At 30.6% G+C, this 24743-nt stretch overlaps 2 protein-coding genes across 5 annotated transcripts; one reads left to right on the top strand and one right to left on the bottom strand.

Moving 5' to 3' along the window:
• Positions 1-1341: 1341 nt before the first annotated feature.
• Positions 1342-7257, bottom strand: LOC107008296. 4 transcript variants are annotated; one of them, XM_027917022.1, is made up of 5 exons: positions 4169-7257; positions 3941-4048; positions 2869-3431; positions 2217-2258; positions 1342-1848 (listed from the first exon to the last, which is right to left on the bottom strand). In XM_027917022.1, exon 1 carries the CDS (start codon positions 7119-7121, stop codon positions 4398-4400), a length of 2724 nt encoding a protein of 907 aa, XP_027772823.1. In that variant the 5' UTR covers positions 7122-7257; the 3' UTR covers positions 1342-1848; positions 2217-2258; positions 2869-3431; positions 3941-4048; positions 4169-4397. The 4 variants fall into 4 exon arrangements, with proteins under 4 accessions (XP_027772823.1, XP_027772827.1, XP_015062760.1 ...); XM_027917026.1 differs by lacking the exon at positions 2217-2258 and having other exon boundaries at positions 2869-3177; positions 3275-3431; XM_015207274.2 differs by lacking the exon at positions 2217-2258 and having other exon boundaries at positions 2869-3177; positions 3294-3431.
• A 7000-nt stretch (positions 7258-14257) lies between these two features.
• On the top strand, positions 14258-18770 carry LOC107007364 (receptor-like cytosolic serine/threonine-protein kinase RBK2). Its single transcript, XM_015205962.2, has 8 exons — positions 14258-14396; positions 14482-14844; positions 14972-15223; positions 15322-15476; positions 17673-17752; positions 17855-17990; positions 18077-18226; positions 18312-18770. The coding sequence occupies exons 1-8, from the start codon at positions 14258-14260 to the stop codon at positions 18492-18494; spliced, it is 1458 nt and encodes a 485-aa protein (XP_015061448.1). The 3' UTR covers positions 18495-18770.
• Positions 18771-24743: the final 5973 nt, after the last annotated feature.

Below are 24743 nucleotides of genomic sequence, written 5' to 3'. Positions count from 1 at the left end.
TCATTGTTATCGAATTTATTTATTGATTGTTTGATACATTGCAAATGATATAGGGAATAAAAATGTATTCGAGAAAAGATTATTGTAAATTATCATCCTAAATTGTGTATTTATGTAATTTTTTCAAATAATATTCTATACTTTTTNAAAAAAATTGAGTTTTTCATTGTTATCGAATTTATTTATTGATTGTTTGATACATTGCAAATGATATATTATAGGGAATAAAAATGTATTCGAGAAAAGATTTTTGTAAATTATCATCCTAAATTGTGTATTTATGTAATTTTTTCAAATAATATTCTATACTTTTTAATTTGAAAATGTTTTTTGCTAATTTATTGTTCAAAAATTATATTAATTTTGATTATGAATAGTTTAAAACCAAAGTTAATCAATTAATTGAACTTAACTGTTGCCCATAGGCAATAATTACACTATCTTCATTCTAACTTGTGAGCTTATTACAATTAGAACTAATGCATGATGATGGGTGGCAGGTTGATTTGGTTTGGTCGATTCAATCGTTTTTCAATTTAATCAAAATAATACACAAATATAAACGATTGAATCAAAATAATACACATATACACCCTAAACGATATCCTATATCTGCAATTTTCTTGTGTATGTAAATGTAACGTTGGTCATTTTCAAAAAAGAATCTTCTAAAATGACCGACGTATGTAATGTATTGATACATAACACGCTGTATATATATAACAAGCCCAATAAATTAATTTTATATCTATAATTTATTTAAGTTACACTTATAATATTTTATTAATAATAATAAAATAGTAGGAAAACTAATTATTATACTTTAATTTTCTCCATTTAAAATCTTAATAATCTTTTATTAAAAATCATTTTATTTGAATTAATAGAAGTGACATAATATTTAGCTATAAAATATTCGGAATAATGTGTTTTAAAGAACAGTAGGCAAAGATTTTTTATGGCATTTTTTCTTAATTATTGTAGTGCATTATTAAGTTGCACTACTAATGCTTTAAACGAATATTAAGAAGAGTCATCTAAAATTCTTGTACTATAGGGGAAAGAGTAATTTTAATGATATAAAAAGGATACTTGGTTTGTTCTCTTGGTCATTGTACAAAATTAATTTTTTATTTGTTTGATTGAAAATAAAAAATAATTTGTTATTTGATCCTCTAAAAGTAGTACTCCCTCAGTAATTATAATTTTTCACATGACATATTTAAGATCACAAGATTAAAGGATATTTTGGTACACTTGACATATTTTAAAGTGTATGACCATAAGATTCAAAACCTTCTTTACTTAAACTCTTTGCCAAGTCAAAATCGGACAAATAAATTGAATAGAAGGAGGTACTAATCATGGATGATTGATAACATTTTTGAAAAGTGCGAACTTAAAATATTAACAAATGAGAGAAGCACGGGAGCCAAGTGACTACAGAAAGGAGAGAAGTCCTGCTTTGCAGTGAAATGTTCACCATCATACTTTACACAATAGTGTGACCTAGACGGGAGCCATCTTCTTACCAGGCAACAGGAACAAGAAAATCCATCGAAGCAGCCAGGTCATTTGCAACTAAATACATATTCAAATGCATATCATCAGCAAATAACATCAGTTGTTTAAATTGCAACTAGTTTTGCACATTCTAAAGCACCTATTGGCCCCAGATCACCAAGTTGAAGATGAGTTCCAAAAGTTTCGGCGACATAACCACGTGAAGGTCCATCCGGGATATCAATAGCAAACCAAGGCAAAATGACAATTTCACCAGGACAAACCTGCAATCTTCCGCATTCAGTAGTAATCCACAGCCCTACACTGTTGAATACAAACAGATACCTGCATTTTCAATAAGACACACATTATCACCTGATCTACTGAACTTTGTAATAGGTGTTGTGCCGAGTTGATATTCCATAAACATCGTTGTCTATTCACAAGAGAAATTCATTTTAGCAGATTTATAGTCCATTATGTTAAGGAGATACGATATACTCTCGACTTGAAAGCATATATTAACAGAATTTGAACCCAATGCTTGTATCCAGAGCATAACAATCAATAGGTTGAGGCAATCAACTATGTCTCAATCATAATTACTATAATTTAACAAAATAAAACATGACAAGAAAGTAATAATTATGTCCCGAACTCCATCAGAAGGACATAATGACGACAATATAGAGCAAGTTTGAAATACCAATTACATGTGAATTGCAAAACCATGTCGGAGATATGAGCTGGCAACCCTGCATATAGTATACAAACCATCGATGAAATCAGTCGGTGTTTCTGGGATCTCGACAGGCTTCAACCATAGTTGAGTTGGTAAGAGCAGAACTGTTTGACTGGTTTAATTCAGTCACAAGCTTTTCATGTCCATCAAAACTCATAACAACAATATTCCAACTAGCACTACCAAATATAGCAAGAGGAAAGGTATAACAGAAAGAACAAAACTCTAGTGCTTTACCTACCAATTCCTTCCTCCAATACCTTAAATTAAGCCTAAGGAAAGAATTTAATAATACTCTTAAATATGAGAAAGACTACCGGAAATTAAAAACTGTTTTAACTGACTTTTCAAGGGAGATGCAAATACAAAATTCTTTAACCTTTCAGTTGTTAAATGATAGACGATGAAGAAATATGATCTCTTATATATTTTAAAGATGACAATGGCAACTGGAATTACATTTAATAGGCAGTGAAGAAACCCCAAAAATTGTGGGCTATAAACAAATTAAAAAACGATTACAAAATAAAATTAAATGCACACAAGCAAGAGATGACCATAATATTTGCTGGATTCGGAAAGCAGAAAAATGAAATGTCTAACCAATAACATAAACAACTTACCTGAGGTAGTAGCCACTGAAGTACCAAATTGAGAACAAGAAAAGACAAAGCGACGGCAGACGTTTGAAGAAGAAGGTGTTGTTAGAATTGGTGAAGGATGCAGTTGGTAACTCTGCTAAAAGACAAACGGAATTGAAGAGAATAGAGCCTGGAAATGGAGGCGTTTGGCGGTGCTGCACATGGAAGGAGGCGTCAAGGCTGATGCAGTGGGAAGATTAAATGAGCGCTGAAATACCCCTCGAATTATATATACACACGCACTTGTCATACAATATTGTCCTAGTCAGCTATCCCTTAGGCTCTTAATATCTGTAAACATAGGCCAAGTGACACCACAGAGATTCAGGAAGAGTTCCCAACGCTGTTTAGCAACTTTACAATGAACCCTTCTTCACATAGATGAGACCTGTGGCTTAGGAGAAAACCTGATCTCTGTAGATTATCTTGAGTTAAACAAGCTTCTCTGAAAACAACCTATCCAAAACAAGCCACCTTAATGGGTGTGCTTTGGTTCTCCATACCATTTTCCATGGCCAATCCAGTACATAATGATCAGATTGTTTCTGAAGAAAACAACAAGCAAGTCAGTGGACAGTTACCCCTATTCTAATAGATAATAAACTAGGAGTATGCTTCTTTTCAACTAAACATCAAATTTCTATAGACGCGCTTATTGTTTTCGAGTTTGTTTGTCTTCCTGTGTTTACAAAATGCTCTTGACTCTGTATAAATATGGTAGGGAGTCGGGAGAATTCGAACTAAAAAGGGGATGTACTTTGATGATTTTCAAGGCGTTATGGCAGTAGGTTATTGTTCAGTTGGGCAGTGACAAAGGGTGATGCTGCAATAGATGACGCAGACAAGTTTATCATTTCTGTTACTAGTATTTACCGGTCCTCAAGCCATAACCATAACAGGTGACCCGGATTTGAAAAAATTGTATAAACCGTGAGTATGAGCCTAGTTTGATACTAATATAAGTTAACTAGCACCTTTCTGATGCCACAAAAATATAAACATTAAATTTAAAATGATACAAAGAGGTTCTGGGAGGGGGGCACAAGCCACTTACCAGAATGCAAATGCAGCTCAAGATATGGATGATTGTTCAGTTGATGATAATTTGTCTTGCAATTGGTTTGGTCTTCCCATCAAATCACCCACTACAGTTCCATTATCTCTGCACAAATATAAAGGAAACAACAGAAAATGCCAAATTATGGATTTTCGTTAGCTAAATTGTCTCTCATACAATCTAAATGAAGGGAAAAAATTATTACAGATTTAACAAAGTTCTTACTTGAAATGAAATTTTGACTGTCGTGGGCCCATTCTGTCTTGAATTCTTGAGTGAGAACAATTCAGCTTCTTCCATTTCAATCTTTGATACACATGGTTCCCTCATTGAAAGTAGTATTTCTTGGAGAACACTGGATACTCCTAACAGTACTTCACTGAAACAATCATATTTCAAATAAAATAGCCAAGTAATTTAGAAGAAGTAAATAGGAAAACTCGGGACCTTGTCATCACTTATGACATCCAGTTAAATACTCTTGATACAGCTGAAATTTTTTTTGGAAACCTAAATCCTTTTGTTTCAACAATCTAAAAGTTTGCAGCTCATTTGCCCCCAGCATTGCGAGACTATCATTGAATTTAAGCTCTACTGGACACCCCTCATCGAACAACTCCACTCCTGTCATCTCTTTGCTGGCATTTGAGATAGGTTCTTCGTGTTTTTTATAGATGAAGGTTGTAAATCTTTTATCAGGTTCTACTCCCAAATCCATTTTTGAGATATAACAGTCTGAGAATGCCACAGGTTCATGTAAACAGAGAGGCCTCATTTTTTCCATCCAATCACTAGGGCACTCAGTATCTGCATCAAGGGAAACTGAATAGCCATCATCAGGCTCATTATCAGAGTATGACAAACCGATTTCACAGGCCACCTTCAGAACTTTATCACTTTGAAGCCTAAACTCAGCATCAAGTGGCAATATATCTCTTTCTGCAATTCGAAGGTTATTAAGAGCTACCAGAAAAGGAGGAGGAAGAACGGGACCAGAAGAACGGCAAGACGGAACTTCTTCTGGTGTCTCATCAATACAACATTTATGCAAGGGAAAAGGCAGAGGATATAGTTTGTCGAAAATGTCAGAAAATTCTAGAGGAAGTTTCTTCGGTTTCAGGGGAAATTCAGGGAATCTCAAGAAGGCAGAGAAAGTGAACCCCAGAAGATTATTAGGCAAACTGATGCTAATGCTTTCTAGCGCAATCTCATAAATGCTTGCTGGCAAGCTGATACCTTTGATTACATCAGAAACAGTTAGAGATGATTTTAGTCTTGTGACGCCACATTCTTGAAGCTTCTGACATATTTGCTGGTGGAACTCCGACCGGTTTTCTTCAGAATCCTTTAGATTCTCTCTGTATACTCTACTAATGAATTTAGGTAGACTTCCATTCAGATACTCTTTAAGAAAGTCAAGGCCCAGGTAGATGTGGCTCTTCTTTAATTCCAATTCTTCAACACCCATATCATATAGAAGGTTATTTTCAGAACACAGAGAATTTCCTCCATAAGGTGCGTCTGACTTCTCCACAGAGTCCCATTCTGCAGTGTATCTCTGAGCTTCTAAACTGCCACAGGACATTAACCTTACAAGGGAAAAGCTAGCAGAGCTATCAGTATCATCTGATCGGATAGAAAGGCCATTGTTGAGAATACCAAACCCCAAAACAATGACTTTCTTTTGCCTCCAATCAATCCAATCAGGAAGAATATCTTCAGAGAAATATGCTCTCATAAGACAACTTTCACAACAGCAATCACGACCAGACAGTGAGAGGTCTGAAGGTCGCCCCCAAGCATTTACTGATTTACTGAGCCTCGCAATTTCTGAAAATTTATGGCTGTGATTGTTGTCTGGCCCATAGCAGAATAGAGCAAATTCACAGTCCCAGAATGATCCTACCAAAATGCAACGCCCTGATTCAGTAGCCCAAGCCCATTTATCATCTCTAGTACGTTGCCTCAGGTCAGACAATCTCAAAACAGTCACGTAAGCTGGATTATTCAGGCCATGTACCCACTGCAACAATGGCATCAATGGCTTCCGCACATCACAAAGAAGAAGGGAGCGTCCAGAAACAGCAGTAAAACAGAAGACGTCAGCCTCCACTCTAGAAAGTGCAAGAAATCTATCAGTTCTACCCGACGACACTGCCTCAATATTTAGCAAGGTGCAGACTTTGCACTTGTCTGACCTCAAATCCACCAAAAATACAGCCCTTGAATTTGCAACAATCAAAATCCTTGGATGCCAGCTAAATTCACAGGTCACCCAATGTTCATCTCCATCCAACTTATCCCACAAAACTTGCAATTTCTTGCCTTGCAATACATCAGAAGCACAGAAAGCCTGACTCTTTCCGCAAGAACCCATATCAAACAAAAACATCTCCCCATTTTTCAACATCACCACACACTCTTCTCTCAGATGTGGACTCCAACAAGCATGAGAAACAGTCCCACCCTTGAACAAGTTTCTATCAGCACTACCCACATAATCTAACATAACATTTTCATCTCCTTTAACCCCTATCTTTACGCTATACCAATGAACAGAATACAAAGTACAAACCAATAAATACCCAAAAGTAATACAACTAGAAGAACAAGAATCATCAATTTCACTAACTGGGTTCACTAATAACCTCAAAATTCTAAAATTCAGCTTGTGATTATGCACTAAAAAAGATGTACCATTCTTGAATTTCTTAGCCACAAATTGGGTATCTTCAGAACAGAGCATAAATAGCCCAACTTGGTCATAATTCTCTCCCGCTGGAGATATTCCTATAATTGAATTGGGTTTGCTATTTTCACCAAAATTAGGAAGAGGAAGAAACTGGATTGAGTTAAAGTTGTGAATTGTGTCAGAAACCTGTGGACTAATCTCTGTAGCAATTGAAGAAGCGGTAGAAAAAAGCATACCACTTGAAGTTTGAAGGAATCTCGGTAGAGAGAGGTCAGGTACAGGAGGAGGAAGCCGAGTTGATAACAATGGCGAGCGAAGGAGTGGCGTCAGCGTTTCTTCACATGGTCTGAAAATCAAAGGTCCAATTGGACTATCAATCCGGCGCCGTTTTGAAGAGGATTCTTCGTGTGAATTCGAGAGGAGAAGTGGTGAGGAAAAGGATGACCATATTTTCCATAGAGCCTTCCACTTGTCGGAAGAATCCATCGTTCTTTTTCTTGCCGGCAAGTTAACGGCGGCGAGAGCGGAAGAACAAAAGGGAGAACTGAAAATTTCAAAAATTCTATATTTACCCCAGGGCTTCTCCTAATACAAGTTTGAGTCCAAATAGGAGAAAAGAAAAAAGTTCAAACAGGAGTTATAAAAAAAAAAAAATCTTTGAGTTTTTAGACAATCATAAATTTTTAGACAATGCCTGCCACTATAACGAGTTTAATCAAAAGATATTTAAAATAAAGTTTTATTTTAAATACTATAATATCCGCGTTAATTGTTATAATCGTTTAATTTTATAGTTAGACAATTATGAAAAGATCTATTTTATGTAATAATTGATTTAGAATAATGGCGTTGTTATCTTAATATTTTCTTTTCATTCCATCTTTATTTATTATTTAATAATTATATTTCATATTTTACTTTAATTTTTCATAGTAGCTCTATCGTATATGAATGTATGAACATAATGTAACAACACAAAACGATACAATCTATTCAAATATTATATATTTATTAAAATAATACAATACAATACTATATACTTATATTATGAAACAAATATAAACTGGTTGTAACAACCATCCAAACAAAGTTTGTGAAAAATATTAATATTATAATAATTATTACTATTATTATTCCTAATCCTAGTAAGTAAAGAATTACCTGAACACGATTGGATATTATATTCCTATTTCTGTTCGGTTAAGGAAGGGTAGTTGCTTAACCCTCTTTTCCAATCTATAAATTCATGTTGCTGCTTACTAATTGCTCTCAACAAAGTTTAACTCACTTTTATTCATTAGTAATATTAATTCATTAGTTCCTCTGTAAATTTAGAAGCAAATACATAGTTTTTTCCTTTTTTAGCGTTATTTATCATGAGTTTAAATTCACATAACTTTTGCCAATTCATACCTGTTGATCCTCCCCATTATCATACTCCACCAAATTACTACGTTTCAAGCAACATCACTCATCCACATTGGTATGAGGATCCATACTTGAGCGATTTCAATGTTACAATGATGAATTATCACATGAAGTGTTATTATTATTACTACTATTATTATTATTATGGTTATTATTATGATGATGATGATTATTATTATAATTATTATTATGATGATGATTATTATTATCGGTCAACAAGGAGAATGGTTGATGAAAGTGAACTTGGATATGATTTCAATGACACAGATTATATGAGAGACTTATTCAGAGATATTNTATGATGATGATTATTATTATAATTATTATTATGATGATGATTATTATTATCGGTCAACAAGGAGAATGGTTGATGAAAGTGAACTTGGATATGATTTCAATGACACAGATTATATGAGAGACTTATTCAGAGATATTAATACTTATGTAACATGAATATTACGTAAGTTGTTTAAAGCAGTGGTTATTGCCGGAAAAAAATATTGTCCAATTTGTAGATCTTCAGTATAAACACATGTTATACAGAACCTTCACTTTTACTTTTGTAAACATAGTTCATTGCAATTTCTTTTATTTATTTGATATTTTTTTTCTCTGTTTTCTGTTGAATTGAAAACTTATATAGAATTGACAAGTTCACTTACATTTTAAAACAAGTTAAAAACAAGTCAAGGTCTATAAGAAAGCTTCATATTCTAATACAAGTTTGAGTCCAAATAGGAGAAAGAAAAAAGTTCAATAAGAGCATAAAAAGTTTCAAGTTTTAAAAGAGCAAAAATATTTCAATAAAAGATGAAGTAAATGTTTTATGGGATAAAATTATCAAATTGCAATCTAGAGGAGTCAAACCTTGTTATAATAAAATATTTTATTACAACGGCATGATCTTCTTTAAAATTGATTTTCCTTATTATTTTTACTTCACTATAATAATATTGTATTTTGCTATCAGTGACATTAATTATAGCGAATTTCTTATTTTTTTGAAAAATTAACTCTCCTAAATAAATTATTTCAAAATATAAAAATTGAATCGATCAATAAATTAAAAAAAAGTGACATTAATTGTAAAAATATTTATTTAAAAAAAAAATAACTCCTCCGTCGCCCCCTCTATAACAGTTATACTCAAATATAATATAATAATATTATATAAAAAACATTTTACTTATAAAAGTAAAATGGTGAAAATCGTTTTCACCCCTCAAGTTTGCTTTAAAAATTAAATTTCCTTCTTAACTTTGAACAATATTTAAACTCCATCTTTATTCAAATTAAATATTATAATGTCCTATCATAATATTTTAAGTGTGAATATTTAAAAAGTCGTGTCCTATATATATATATATTTTAATTTTTTTCGATTTAATTGATTAACAAATAAATTTCTTCGATTTGATCCACAAAATCATAAAAAAAAAATTGCAGTTTTGTTTACAACAACTAAATGAGCTTTAAACGTCAAATATTTGTACATATACATCACCTCATTATAGCAACCACAAAATTTTCAGGCAATCGTTGTCACACTAACAAGTCTAAATGGAAATTAAAATTGATTATAAAAACTTTGAATTAAAAATTTTCTTCAAAGATCTTTTGATTGCTTTGTCTCTCTCCATTTCAAAATAAGTAAATTATTGTGATATTTCACACTCTTTAAGAAGATAATAATTAACATATTAATTAGACAATATTTCAATTTTAACCTTTTTATTTATTTGTTAGATTATTCTATATAATGACTAAACATTGATCAATAATACTTACCCTCCAATTCAACTAAGATATTAAAGTTTACCACACATGGCATAGAAAATTCAAATTCAAGATAAAACCGAAAGAAAATTTAAAATTATTATTGCAGATTGCACAGTTAAGTTAATTTGAATTATGAAAAATATTTTAAAATAATTCACTTATTTTGAAATAAATAGAATAATATTTCGTAAAGAGATCATCAATACTTAATTCATATCTGAAGGAACTTTAATGTCAAATTTAGGAACCAAGAAATTAGATATATTTGGTAATAATGTTTGAATGTAAAAGGACTAAATTGTTATTTAATTTTGTGGTAAAATTGTAAATTAAACTTTTGAGTTAGAGAGTTTCCATATTAGTATTTTGTATTGTATAAAATATAGTAATATGATTTTTACTAGTCCTAGTAAGTAAAGAACTACGTGTTCGGAATGGTAATTTCTTAGCCCTTTTTTTTTTTTACAATCTGTATAAACTCGTATTCCTCATACTGCTTACTTCATTGTTACAATATTTGCTCTCTACACTTTTATTGATTACTATACATAATTTAGAGTTATCGATCGTGAATTCATTTGATTATTTGTTTAATAGGATAATAGGGGAATTTATTGATCAACCTCAACCTCAACCGAATAATCACTACTTATTAAATCACAATTCAAATCTTACGGATCTGGACTATCATATATATAATCAACAAAGTTTCTTTGATCAGTCAACATCTGAATTCATCGATGATGATGATGTAACAACTGAAAGTGAATTCGATGATGATGTTGATGCCATAGTTATTTGTTAAGCTTTTTGGAAGCTATTCTGTTCTATGAGGAAGGCAGCGAGGAGGAGGAGGAGGAGGTCACTGAGGAAATTATAGGAAATATGATGAAAACAAGAATTTATAGTGGTACTGACGATGTAGAAGAAATAATGTGTTATCTGCCAATGTGAATATGAGAATGATGAGACAATTGGCACTCTTGAATGTCTACATGAATATCACGAAAGTTGTATAAAGGAATGATTGTTGAAGGGAAGAGATCTTGTCTAATTTGTAGGTCTTTAATTTTACCGTTATAGGAATAATACATCGTCAAACTTACTAATAAACAAGTAACTTATGTTTTTAATTTATATTCATGATCAAAAACACATAGAAGTAGGTTTAAAACATATCACGATGTAATTAATCTTAGTTTACCTATTTCTATTTGCTTGATTGTATAATTTTTCCTTTATTTCATACTAATTTTATACATTTATTACAGACATGAAAAAAATCAAGACTTCTTATTAGTATTTGACAACTCTAGGTCTTTTTAAAGTGTTTTTTTAAGCCTTACATGTCACGAATTCATATTAGTGACACTTTTATTGCAAAATAAAAGGGAAAACGCAACAAAATAAATTTATACTATTTAATTACTCATCATAACTATAGTTTGCTATGATTATCACTCGTGACTAACATTATTACGTGGGCTGACTTCGAATTTGTATAATTAGTCGTGTTTGTATATGTATAATTCAAAAGAATATACAATTTTTTAACCTATATACATATACAATTCACCTCTCTCCCACTCTCTGCCCTCTCTCGCTCGACTATCACCTCCTTCTCTCAATCTCGTTCGCCTCTCTCCTCCCTCTCCCATTCTCGCTTGTCATTTATACAAATGCATATGTACAATATACAGTTATATACAATTATATACATACACAATTCACCTCTCTCCCACTCTATGCCCTCTCTCGCTCGCCTCTCGCCTCCTCTCTCGGTATCGCTTGCCTCTCTCCTCCCTCTCCCAATCTCTCTTGCCATATATACAAATACATATGTATAATATACAATTCTCTAACCAATATACACATACAATTCACTTTTCTCCCACTCTTTTCCCCCTCTCTCTCGCCTCTCTCCTATCTCTCCCAGTATCGTTCGCCTCTCTCCTCCATATAACATGTAGCTACAAATTGTAATTATCAAACTATAGCTATGGAGAGTAATTAATTATTTTAAGTGGCTATATATGAAAGTTTCCCAAAAAAAAAACTATTGCTATGGGCCTTGAATATGGGCCAAAATTTAGTTCAGTTGATTATTTTTGGGCTAAATTTGGCCTCCCCATTATAGGTAGGCCCACTTGCTTGAAGAGTCCACTTGATTAGAGCTATGAATCTACTTTCTTTCGAGTCTGCCATATATGTATCTTCTATGGTATGTCAAGACTCATAAATTAAACACTCGCTAATGATACGTTAAAGATACGCTTTTTCTGGTGTCATGATACAAATAATTGAGACAAAAGGTTGGAAGGTTCAATCAAGAATGTGTAATCACCCATCATATTTCAACAATGATTTGTTGTAGTTTCCTACTAAGATAAAGTCTGTATTTTGAATTTATGAGTTATGAATTTTAGAAAAACCATCTTATCGGTAGTGGCAGAGCCAGGAACTTAACAATGGGTGTCCAAAAATAATAATTTGTTATGTTAAGGGTGTCCAAAATATGTTATTTAATTATTTCGTATATCATTTTACTTATATATATGGTATTTTTTTCCGACGAAGGGTGTCCAATTGGACACTCTTACCAATATGTGTCTACGCCACTGCTTATCGGATTATGATACACTATTTATACATATGATATAGCAACTTTTTTAGTACAAATGTAGAGTCAAAATCAAAGCTATTGAGTTATGTCATATCCATAAAATGTACAGACTATACCCTTACTCCTAACTAAGTTAAACCTCTTTTTTTCTCGCTCAGCGTCTGATATCCAAAACGATTCGAACTCGAGACTTATTGTTAAGAATGAAGAAACACTTACCATACCACTATAACCCTTGATGCAACATTGAGGAGTGTGGTGCTATGGCTAAAAACCCTTCACCCTCGAGTTTGATTCCTAAAAATATATAACTTCTCAACATAGAGCAATTTGATTAATCCTACGATTGCCCAGTCTATCTAACACTAATTTTGAATTAATCGGGTCAGTAAATTTTGAATATATGAAATGACTAAATAAAAATAATATTAATAAGTCAATTATGAAAGGCCATATTTTTATACATATCAAATAGCAAATTGAGTAAAATAAGAATGAAAATGCATGGTTAACAACCGGCAAATAAAGGACCCCATATTTATGTATATCTCAGTCTGACATTAAAAAGACTATACATGAAAATAAATAACACCTAACACGATTTATCTAATAACTTTCTTCTTTCTAATTACTTTGCCGACTTTTTAAGCACACAAATTAACAATTTTTATTTGAATAATCACTAGTGCTTTACTTTTTAGAGCTTCTAATAGCCTGTCTATAGTTGTAAAAAAAAACTGTATTTATTTTTGTTAGAAATTTTTTATTTTTAATAAAGGCCGAAAAAATATATAATGCAACACACTTTGTCCAGTGGTATAAATTCAATTAAAAAATATTTTCTCAATCAATAATTTAGCTAGTATATAACTTACATTTATGTATATATTTGACTCGTTTTCTTAATCGTTCACGAAATTAATAATTTATTATAACAAGGTATCACGTGTGAGTTTTATATATATGTTCAACTGAAATTCAAAATGATACTAGCGGAAATAAATAAATCACCATATAAGCTTATTATTAGATTACGAAAGAACAAGGAACATTGCCCATAAAATAAGGTTCCTTGTCTATATTGCATTAATTAGAAAAAAGTAATAGTCAATATGTCCACAAAATCTCACTTACTAGCCAATATCTAATATTTATAATTAAGTTATAATAATTATAATGACAGTTTGTTACTGAATATGAGGGTGACAACAATTTCCCAATAATCTGCATGAAAAATAATAAGGTTGTTTTCGAAGATATATAAAACACAAGTCATTTGTTATAAAATAGCAAGTGGGATTTAACCAATATTATGTACTATGAGACAATAATAACCAACATTCTTCCCCTAAATATCCCACCATATAAATAATTAAGCATATAAAATGTACTTGTGTAGGACCTTTTTTTTTTTTTATCCCTTCGATTAATTTTTGATATGACTAAATTTAAACAAATAAAAAGGCACTAAGAAAAAACAATTTGAAAAGTGAAAAGCAATGTGCATATTGAATTAAACTTGGGCAATATCGTATTATAAGAAATTATTGTTGAATCAAGAGGAATTTTAGAATTATTGTTGAATCATTTAGAATATCTTAATTTTAATCATAAATATCAAATTAATTTAATTTATACATAGCTTTGATTTGTATGGTATACAAGTATCTATCTAGCTGAATGCTGATCATTTCTATAATATGATCGAACAAAAAACAGGGGTACCATATCATAGAATTTCAATAAAATTCCAAGTTTCTTCCATGCTTTGCGATTAGTTATACTTTCCTTGATGCAAGACCGAGGGAAGTGTGATTTAATATGTTTGAATAATTTAGTTTGGTTGATATTTTATAGGAAATCTGCTAAGGGAATCAGTATGAATGCAGAACATACCTCAGCAAATATGTCTTCGTCAGCATCTGCTCAAGGTGAGATCAGTTGAGATTGTGTACTATGGCTTCTTGTTTTTTTTTTTTTATGTTTTGCCTTTGATGGATGATGTTCCTGTTGTAGACCTTAGAATGTTCGAGATGGAAAGGGAGAAACATGATGATGATTCTCCAAGAGGAGTTATGGAAGTGGGCATCAGAAACACAGAGAATGGTTCCATTTCTCCTACAGACAAACCTTCAGGTTCTCAAACCAGGTTGTCAAATCCACGAACGTCTTCTCGCTGGCATAAGTTCTTCAAGATGTGGAAAAGAAGTTCTGTCAAGAGATTACCTTCTTTTCCACCGTTAGCTGTGCCAACTATGTCGACAAGGAAAAGCAGAAGTGCGAGGGAGAATGTGGCAGCCGGAATCTACCACTTCACATCTTCCTGGAAGAACTTCAGCCTATCTGAACTGAAAAGCGCAACCAACAATTTTAGCAAAGGTAGGTAATCGTGTTTGACGTCTCTCTTTCTTGCATCCAGGGCTTATTTACTACTCTTTGATCTATTTTAACTTTGGAAAATTTTGAAGTATATCTGTATTATAGAGTTGATCTCCTTCTTTGACAGATAACTTGATTGGCAAAGGAGGGTACGCTGAAGTTTACAAGGGTTGTTTACCTGATGGTCAGCTTATCGCGGTTAAGCGCCTCAATAAGGGTACAGAAGCGCAGCAGGAACAAAGTTTCCTATGTGAAATAGGTACTATAGCACACGTGGACCATCCTAATACTGCAAGGATGGTTGGTTATGGAGTGGAAGGAGGGACATACCTAGTTCTTCAGTTATCTTCTCAAGGGAGCTTAGGATCATTTCTTCGTGGTTTGTCTCAAAATTTCTAGTTACAAGACAATATTTCTGTTTGTAATTGATAAACCGCCTTTTTCTTCTATAACACGAGGTATTTTGTTGTTTCTCAGGCTCAAGAGAAAAACTAGATTGGGCTGCCAGGTACAAAATAATATTTGGAATAGCAAATGGCCTAATGTACCTTCACGAGAATTGCCAAAGGCGGATTATACACAGAGATATTAAAGCTGATAATATTCTACTTACGGAGGATTTTGTGCCTCAGGTACTATACAATCTGGCATTTTAAATCTACCATAATCTACACAATTTTTGTGAAATAATCTGGTCTTCTCTGAGTGTAGTTTAATGTCAATATACCTTCCTTCAGTTGGATTGCTGCTAGAACACTATCTACAGTTGTCTAAGCTCTGCTCCTTACTCAAATGAATACAAATTCGGGCATATCTACATAAACGTCTCTCTTAACATGGTTAAAATGCACTTGCATTTAAGATTGAATATTAAGGGAAGAAAAGATTATATCTAACATATACGCTGAGATAGGTGTGTTACATAATTGTCTTAGTGGTTATGCATATATATATATATATGTTTTAACATAGAAGCCTGAATGTTGTGAATAGAGACGTTAAAACAGATCACATACCTTTAGCTAAAATTGGTGGCACCACTAATCCAGCCAAATAGGGTAAAGTCCTTCTAGGATGATATGAAGGGATAGAAAGTAGAAACCAGTTGTTGCATTTCCCCCACGCTTCTGCCTTTCCTTCTTGATATCTTTAGAACAGCTAAAGATTGGACAGAAGGCAGTCTTCTGATGGGAACTCCTTTCAACATTTTGAAGAACTAATGCCTAGTGAGGGAATCCGAGAACTCGACAAGCAGATTTGAGAATCCGAGGATTCGTGTTTAGGAGGATTAGAGTCATTACCCAGCTTCTTATGCACACTTCAATAACACCTCTTGGTAGAATATATTCTCTGCTTGTTTATGGACAAAGCACCTACATTTAAGATTGGCAATTAAGTGAGCAACCGAATATAAAGAAGAGCAAATAGAAATTGAGGTAGATGATGGATGAGTACATATTTATGTGCGGTACATCCTATGTACAGTGGAAAACATGTTTTTAAACGGAAACTAGCAGGAGATGCCGGATATAGAGGGAGTGTATCCTTGGTAAAAGCGAAAAAGAGAAAAACAAAGATAACAAGAGTTAATACTAGATAGATGTATATCATGTGAGAATTGAGATACATCATGTATAAGATTCAGTCACATGTTTCAACATCCTTTTGAAGAAAAAACAATCTTTTTTGATGTAGACTAATTAGAGAAGCAACAAAAATAGATATAGGAGAAGGGAAATTTAAAAGAACAAGATGGAAAGAGTTAGAAAATGGATGCGTATGTATCATGTGAGATACATCGCGTATACATCACAGATGCGATTTATATGGTTTTCAAATAGAAAACATTAAACACCCTTTGTTTTGCACTGACCACCTATGTCAGTTACGTCTCGACTTTGCTGGAATCAAGAGCTTCATGCCTGGGAATAAATAGGATTATAGAGTTGTTGTTGCAGGCAAGAATTGGAACAAAATGTAGCATACAGTTCCTCCTTGTAGGTGGTGGGTGATCTGAAGAGAAAAGAACTCAAGATATTTTGAAGACAAGCAAAATTCAGTCAAGAGGATAAAGACTGTAATTCACTTTTTTCTGTAAGAAGGAATGTGCAAATAAGTGAGAAACTCATTAGAATTTATAGGGTTTCTCTAACATGAGAAGAAGACTTCACTTTTGCCGTTTATGAATATAGTCATATAGCCAGTCAAGAAAAAATCAATTACAATGGTCAAAATGCATTATTTTGCTTACTTGTACAGAAAATTCCAGGACTACTATTATGTCGTTTATGGAAAATATTATTACCATTTAAGAAAAAGGAAAATTCATATTATATCACATAAAATTCCACACCTACGTTTCTGTCCTTTACGAATATAATCACATTATCGGTCAAGAAAAAATCAAATACATGTTAATATTTCACATGTATAATGGTCAAAACACATTGTTTTGCTTACTTGTACAGAAAATTCCTAGACTACTATTGTGTCTTTTATGGAAAATATTATAACCATTTAAGAAAAGAAAATTGCATCTTCATTATTGTTTTTAGGAAATAATATTCATAGTTGTATGACATCATTTGGTATTCCGAGATATCTGATCATAGTTGTAATACTCGTGGATTAAGTTCGAATGGTCCAAGAATCATGACAGAGAAAAATTACAGGCAAAGTGGTTCTACCTCTCTTTTTAGTCAGATAAAGTATTGATTGAGTTCCATCATCCATATAAATTTAGTACATAGTAGACACGATGATTCGTGTGTTTGCTGCAAATTATTCTTGATTATCACATACTCTGAGCATGTGTATTGTGAATGCAGATTTGTGACTTTGGCCTTGCAAAGTGGCTTCCTAAAGAGTGGACACATCATAATGTGGGCAAGTTTGAAGGCACGTTTGGGTCTGTAGTCCTGAAATCTTACATTAAAAGCATAGAGAACTTCTCTGATATCTTCATCTACCTTGCAAGAAGATCTAATGCATTTTTTCTTGATATTGTCAGTTATTTTGCTCCGGAGTATTTTATGCATGGCACAGTGGATGAGAAAACTGATGTATTTTCATTTGGTGTGCTGCTATTGGAGATAATAACTGGAAGGCAAGCACTAGATGATTCACAGCAGAGCCTTGTGATTTGGGTACATTCTTCGTGTCACGTCTTCCATCATACATTCCATATTATCTAATTCACGAATACATCCTTACTACACATATTCAAATGTAGGCAAAACCTTTACTCCATAAGCACAATGTCAAAGAACTAATTGATCCTGTTCTTGGTGATAACTACAATCCAAAAGAGATGAACCGCGTTATTATAACTGCTGGCTTATGTGTAGAACAGAATCCACTTATGCGGCCTCGAATGAATCAGGCAAGTTTGTAATTTGCAAATGTCAACTCATTTTTGCATGTTTTTCTGGTTCTACATGAAGATTGAAAAAATGATCTTATCGCAGGCTATCGTCCTAATGAAGACTGAAGACGACTGCTACAAACATAACTTCCAGCGAAAGAGGACATATTCAGAAGAACTCTTGGATGCAGCTGAGTACAACTCCACGAAATGCCTCAATGATTTTAAACAGCTTAATCTAAGAAGTTCAGTTTCTGATTACAACATGAAGACCTCAGCAGCTTAGCTAGAATTGGTAATTTAGTTACAGTTTAGAGAAAAATTAAATTTTTTGGGGTGTTTATTAACCCTCATATATATGTACTTTCAAATAATGATCTCTGTTTTTTGTATGGAATTTTGAGGAAATAGGTAGAAAGGGCTTCACTCTTTCAAATTGTCATGGGAAACATAGTGAAGTGAGTAAACTCTTATTAGGTAATGCTTGTATATATTAGACATATGGAAACTATATTGTAAGTTAAATGGTTCAATGTGTTTATTTATTCTTTGAATGTTTTGATGTTTTCTGAGCCAACTTGTGCGCACTTGGACTATTCTTTTGGTATTTGCTACCTCGGCTCTGAGAGTAGCTAACATATAAAACTTGAAAGAGGTTAAATTTCTTTTATGTACATTTTCATTTGCATTTTCCTTTTTCTCAGTTTTCTTGTTTTTGGAAAGGACAGATATTAATAGTGGCTATTTTTCAGTTGGGCTAAAAGAAAAGACCAATATCTTAGGCCCAAGAAGAACTGCTGTCAAACTCATAACATAATAAAGATCTGCGAGAAGCCCAATATAGTAATAACAAGTACAAAAATAAAGGAAAACCAGATTTTGTCTTTTATGAAAAAAGTAAATATTCACATTGCTTACAAAAAGTGTATTCAGTATTTGGGGTGAAATTAAAAGTACACTGATATATATAATGTGTATATATTATTGTATGAAAGGAAATAATGAAGTGTATATATGAAAAGCCTATTGATAAAAAAATTAATACAATACATATATATTGTTTAATAAATGTATATATAGTGTTCTAAAGTAAAATTTTAAAATATTTTGACTTTTAAATATCAATTGAAATTTTATAATCAGTTCCATCATCCACATCACTGTAGTTTGAAATATTTGTGCATGCCAATTAATGATGTGAAATTTCCAAGAATTTATATCAAAAAGTAGTGTATGTAAAATTAATTGAACAATGACACCAACGAATCAATACTTTACTTTGGTGTTTTTTTTTTAAAAAAAAAAAGAAAATTTTAGTTGCATAAGTATGTGTGTGTTAATTGATTATCAAACTTTATGTCATTTTCAAGGTGGTCTTTTAATGATATTTTTGCACGCATCTCTGTGCTGAAAATGATAGCAACCAAATCTCACAAAGCAAAACATCTAAATTTAATTTACTAATTGTAATTAGCCTAATATTACCACTGGAAAAAAAGCTAATTAGTCACACTTTGGTTGCCGTTTGTTGTTATTTAGAAGACACAATAAACAAGAACATGATGTCCAATAAAAAATTATTGACGATGAAAATTCTTATATAAAATGACACAACAAAAGACAGATTTAATTAAATATGAATTTTAAAATAGACTACGTGAACTAAATTGTCAAGGGAAATAGGATTAGATCAATTCTGTATTCAGTATTTAGATTCAAATATTATTACGTAAACAAAGTTTTATAACCTAAAGTTAGGTTTGAAATACACTAACATATAATATTCTTTAGCTTGCAGTAGTAGAAAACCTTTTTGAGCAATACACACTCTACCAGCCTTTACACATTTAATATTCCTACTCTATAATCTGAAAAATAAAAATAAAATTACTAGACCACATATGTGTTCTTTTTAAAAAAATAAAAATAGAATTGAATGCGTATGTGACAAGGTGAATGTGTTGTTTCTCTCTGTCAGAAACTAGTGTCTTATTTTTTTTTAAAAATAAGGAGTTACTCTTTCCGTTCGCATAAAATATGTCGTTTTTATTAGGAAGAATATTTTTGACCAAAAAATTTTGATAATAATTTGATCAGAATGGTAAAAGATTTACACTTAAAATAATTTCTTTTTAAACCTTTTTACCCCTTTTAACTTAAAAATTAAATATATTCTTGGAAATTCTAAATTCTTCCATTACGTTTCGAATATATTGAAAATAAGTAATTACATTAATTATTAACGATTTCACAAAAATAATGCGTAAATAACATTAATTTTCCTAAATATTTATTCGTGTTCATTGGACAAATTCATTAATCAAAATAAATTAATTCATGTTTATTTATTAAGTTGACTTCAAGAAAATACAAAATAAGGGTAACAATAATAAATTTACTTAGCTTGTTAAGAGAAGTGAAATCTAAAAACACCGACATATATATAAATAAGAACGGAGAAAATATTTATCAATAATCTTATAATCAATTACTTATAAAATATTCAATTCCTACGTATATATAAAAAGAACAAAAGAATCGACAAATTTTATTTTACTCTGAAATAAATCGAAACTCTAGGATGAAATATTCCGATTGATATTCTAAATATTCATTTTATCATAAATGTTTTAATTACAACATATTTGAAGGAGCATATATGTGCCAAAAAAAGAAAGTAAAAAATGTCTGGTTTGTATTTGTATGACCCAAAAATCATATAAGCCACAAGCTGTCAGTGTTTGTAGATTTCATTACTATAAGCTTGCTTGTCCACAAAACTGAATATATGTTAAATACACGTCAGATCATGTACTTGTGACCATATAGTACGTGTTTTGTTTTTTATTTTTTTCTTGATTTTTTGAAAATTATTTTAGAATAGATATTAAAATATATAGTTTTATTATTAGATTAACGTTACCATTCATTTTTCTACTCTTCAACTTGGACGCAACAGATTGCTTGAAATTGTATAATAGTAGGTGTTTAATTTAAAAGCAAGCAACTATTTTAAATTTTGATATATGTATTTATTATAAATTATAATCAATAAATGCAAGCCAAATTGAGAAATTAATGGTAGTCAAAGTTATGAGCCGCATTTAAATTTTGATATTCGTTTTTTTTTGGTTTATATTTACTAATTGTTAAGTAGAGTTGTTTAAATGCTTCTATTTTTAAAGATATTATTTTATTAGAGAAAAAATTGAAAAATAAACATGAAAAATTACAAAATAATCTTCTCATTACCAAATACACCCAAAAAAGATGACGATGCAATAAGCTAGAAACTGACCTTGATTCTCTTCAACCGCCACCTACCACTTTCAATATCTACTAAAATTTGTATAAAATATTTATCTTCTAAAACATGAGAATTCTTTTGTATTTACATAAATATGAGCTTTTCACCAATTTTATAATATTTAAAATGCTGAGAAAACAAACAATTATAATTATTCATTTTTTAGATTAAAAGATACTTAACATCTTAATTAACAACCTATTTTTCATGAATCGATGCGTTGCTATTTCAAATTTTGTATTAATTAGATTTTGAAATTATAATGTGTGTAATATCATAATTTGTGTTAAAAGTTTAATTTACTTAGTTGAAGTTTTAAATTTTAAAAAAGGGAAATATATACACAAAACAAATTTAAGAACACGAAGAGACGTTGATTGAGTCATGAGTATTCTTCAAAAAGTGGGAAAAATAGACCCGTTTAAGTTGACATTTACTAATTTACTGCCATTAATATTTCAAAACAATTATGGCAATCGAAACAGATCCATAATTTAAGTTTTATTAAAAGATTTTTAGCGTTAAATTTGTTAATTTTTTTTTTTTTTGCAACATATGTGAAATTTTACATATAAAGCATACTATGATTTATTTATTTTCTTATTTTTTTTTCTTTTCTTTCCTCTTAGCATTTGATATATAGTAAGTATTGATTTGTTTGTATAACACACAGATTAGATCCATTAAGCTCCTTATTTAGAAATTCAATTTTCAAAGTGAAACATGTTTTGAAGAAAGAAATTATTCACTCGTTTACTAAATCGCTTATTATATTAGATAATTTATCCAGTTATTTTAATATGAATAGTGAGATAACATAAAATTACTTAATACTTATAATTAAATATAAAATTAAATAATATCATGTTTTTTAAAATTTTTATTTTATCTTGCATTCTTAGGGGTTCGGGTATGAGCTTTATGAAGTTTTTTTAATTCGAAATCACTACAATTGAGGGGGTTCATGGTTTGATTCAAAACATATCTAAATTGATTAAATAAATTAATTTTATTTAGGTTATATGTGATTTGATTTTAGATTTTTAAAAATCGATAGTATTTTGATTGGTTATGGATTTGTTCAAAAAAGATTGAAGAAATAATATAATTGAATCGATAAATTATATATATATATATATATATGTTATTATTATACATACATATTATATTATTTTGATAAACGATTTTAAAGATTTTATAAGTGTTTTCATCAAAGTTTATTTAAAGTTTACTTATGAAAACAAAAGTGAGCAAGGTGAAAAAAATTATCTTATTGTTTCATGTATATAAATATTTACTGCAATTCTTTATGAAATTGAAAATGTCATCGTCTCTTTTATCAGGGCCAAATATTGAATTTTGAACCTTTCTATAAAGTTAGTAATTTTAACTATTTTCATGTTGAATCGATCTTTGTCATTTTTTTTCACATTTTGAATGAATTATTTCTATTATTTTTCTCTACGGTTAATAGCCGATGTCCCTAATTATTTGTCAACTTTTTAATTGACACAGTGAATCTATCATTTTACCTCTATTAATTATGAAATAGATGAATTTAAATTTAAACTTTTCAAATTAGACAAATAATAAAGATAACTAAAAAAGAAAAAGTGAATAAGTAATTAATAAGTATATATTATATTTAATTTGATTTGAATTTAATAATTTTAAAATCAATTAAATTAATTTAATTCTAATTTTAACTAATAACTAATCTAAACTGATCCATAAATACCATAATTACAATACAAGAAATTAAATCTCTTAATTAAATAAAAATTAAATAATCAATCAAACTATTAAGATTTTTCGAAAAATCATGAAGTCATGGTCAGTATAAACAAAACTCGCCGTGAATCCCATGTTTGCTTCTGCATCTCATTTAAGATATTCTCATCCGGGTGTCGTGACGTAAACTTATTTTCTCGCTCTTTTATTTTGTCGGCTATATACTTAGCTTTAATTCTCTTTGCCTCCCCATTCTTCTTACTAATGCTATATTCACCCACAATATTTTTTCCTTTATGAAATCAGTGTATTTATATGTGTAAAATATGTTGACATGATGTTTGAAATACCCCTAACAGTTCTTGTATTATATCGACAAAATTTTAAGGATGACCATTTCAGATGAAAAAAAATATTTTTGAGCTATTTAGAAATTTAAAATTGTTTTAACTACCAATAACAATTTCTTATACTATCTAATATGAACTATTGAACTATGGTTATTAAAACATGTTTTCCTTTTTCCCTTAGAGAAACAAATAAACGTAGAATTAATATTTCTTTAGGTGTAGAAGTGTCATTTATATTTTCTCTCGCCCCTTTTTCTTTTGGGTAATTGGTAAATGTAGGTTAAATGTATACAAATACATTTTTATATATATTAAAAATTTACCCGTATCGGGTGTTTATACCAAACTAAATAAATTTTCATTATTACGTAATTTAATGAAATAAAACACATGTTAATTTATTGATATGTTCTATGTCCAACAATAATTTTTCTATACTAACAAAACTTGGATATACAATGCCCTCAAGGTCTTGGTGTTGTAATCGACCAACAGTGGAAACCATACAATATCTTTTTCTGAAGAGTCAATGTGCTGATAAGGTATGACAGTACTTTTCCTTGGGTAAAATTAGCTGTTCAAGAAAAAAAAAATTATCTCTATAACTAACATATTTCTCAAAATATTGAATTTAATAAAGTCAAAAGGTAATAATATATATGTTATCCTTATTATTTATTGGAGAAATGGAACAATATTTGTAACCAATTGATTACTTGAGCATATTTAATGTAATTTGAAGTTTGACAACCTATCAATGCTACTTTTATCCCTTTGATGTCTTCTCCTTTAAATGAAAGCATCACTGTAATTATTGGAATATTAAGATGATACACCATAATAATAATAAAAAATACTCAATTAAACTGCTCCAAAATTATATTGGTAAAAGTAAATATTCAATTGTATATTTACACATAAATTTAGTCAGAGTGATTCTACTATAATCTATAGTAACAAATAATACATATTATATATACTTACTTTCTATAATAAGTACATTGAAATCTTTGTTATTTGCTTTCCAGTAATATGTGGACATGGTAAAAGTATACATTTTATTCCATATAACACATGTCTCCGTTTCATCAAATTGCTTTATATGTATATCTATTGATTGAAATTCTACTATAATTGAGATTAATGC

This window comes from Solanum pennellii, chromosome 1 (assembly GCF_001406875.1).
Source record: "Solanum pennellii chromosome 1, SPENNV200".
Taxonomy (NCBI): Eukaryota; Viridiplantae; Streptophyta; class Magnoliopsida; order Solanales; family Solanaceae; genus Solanum; species Solanum pennellii.
The sequence above is the reverse complement of the archived record's forward strand: the minus strand, read 5'-3'. Positions and strand labels throughout refer to the sequence as shown.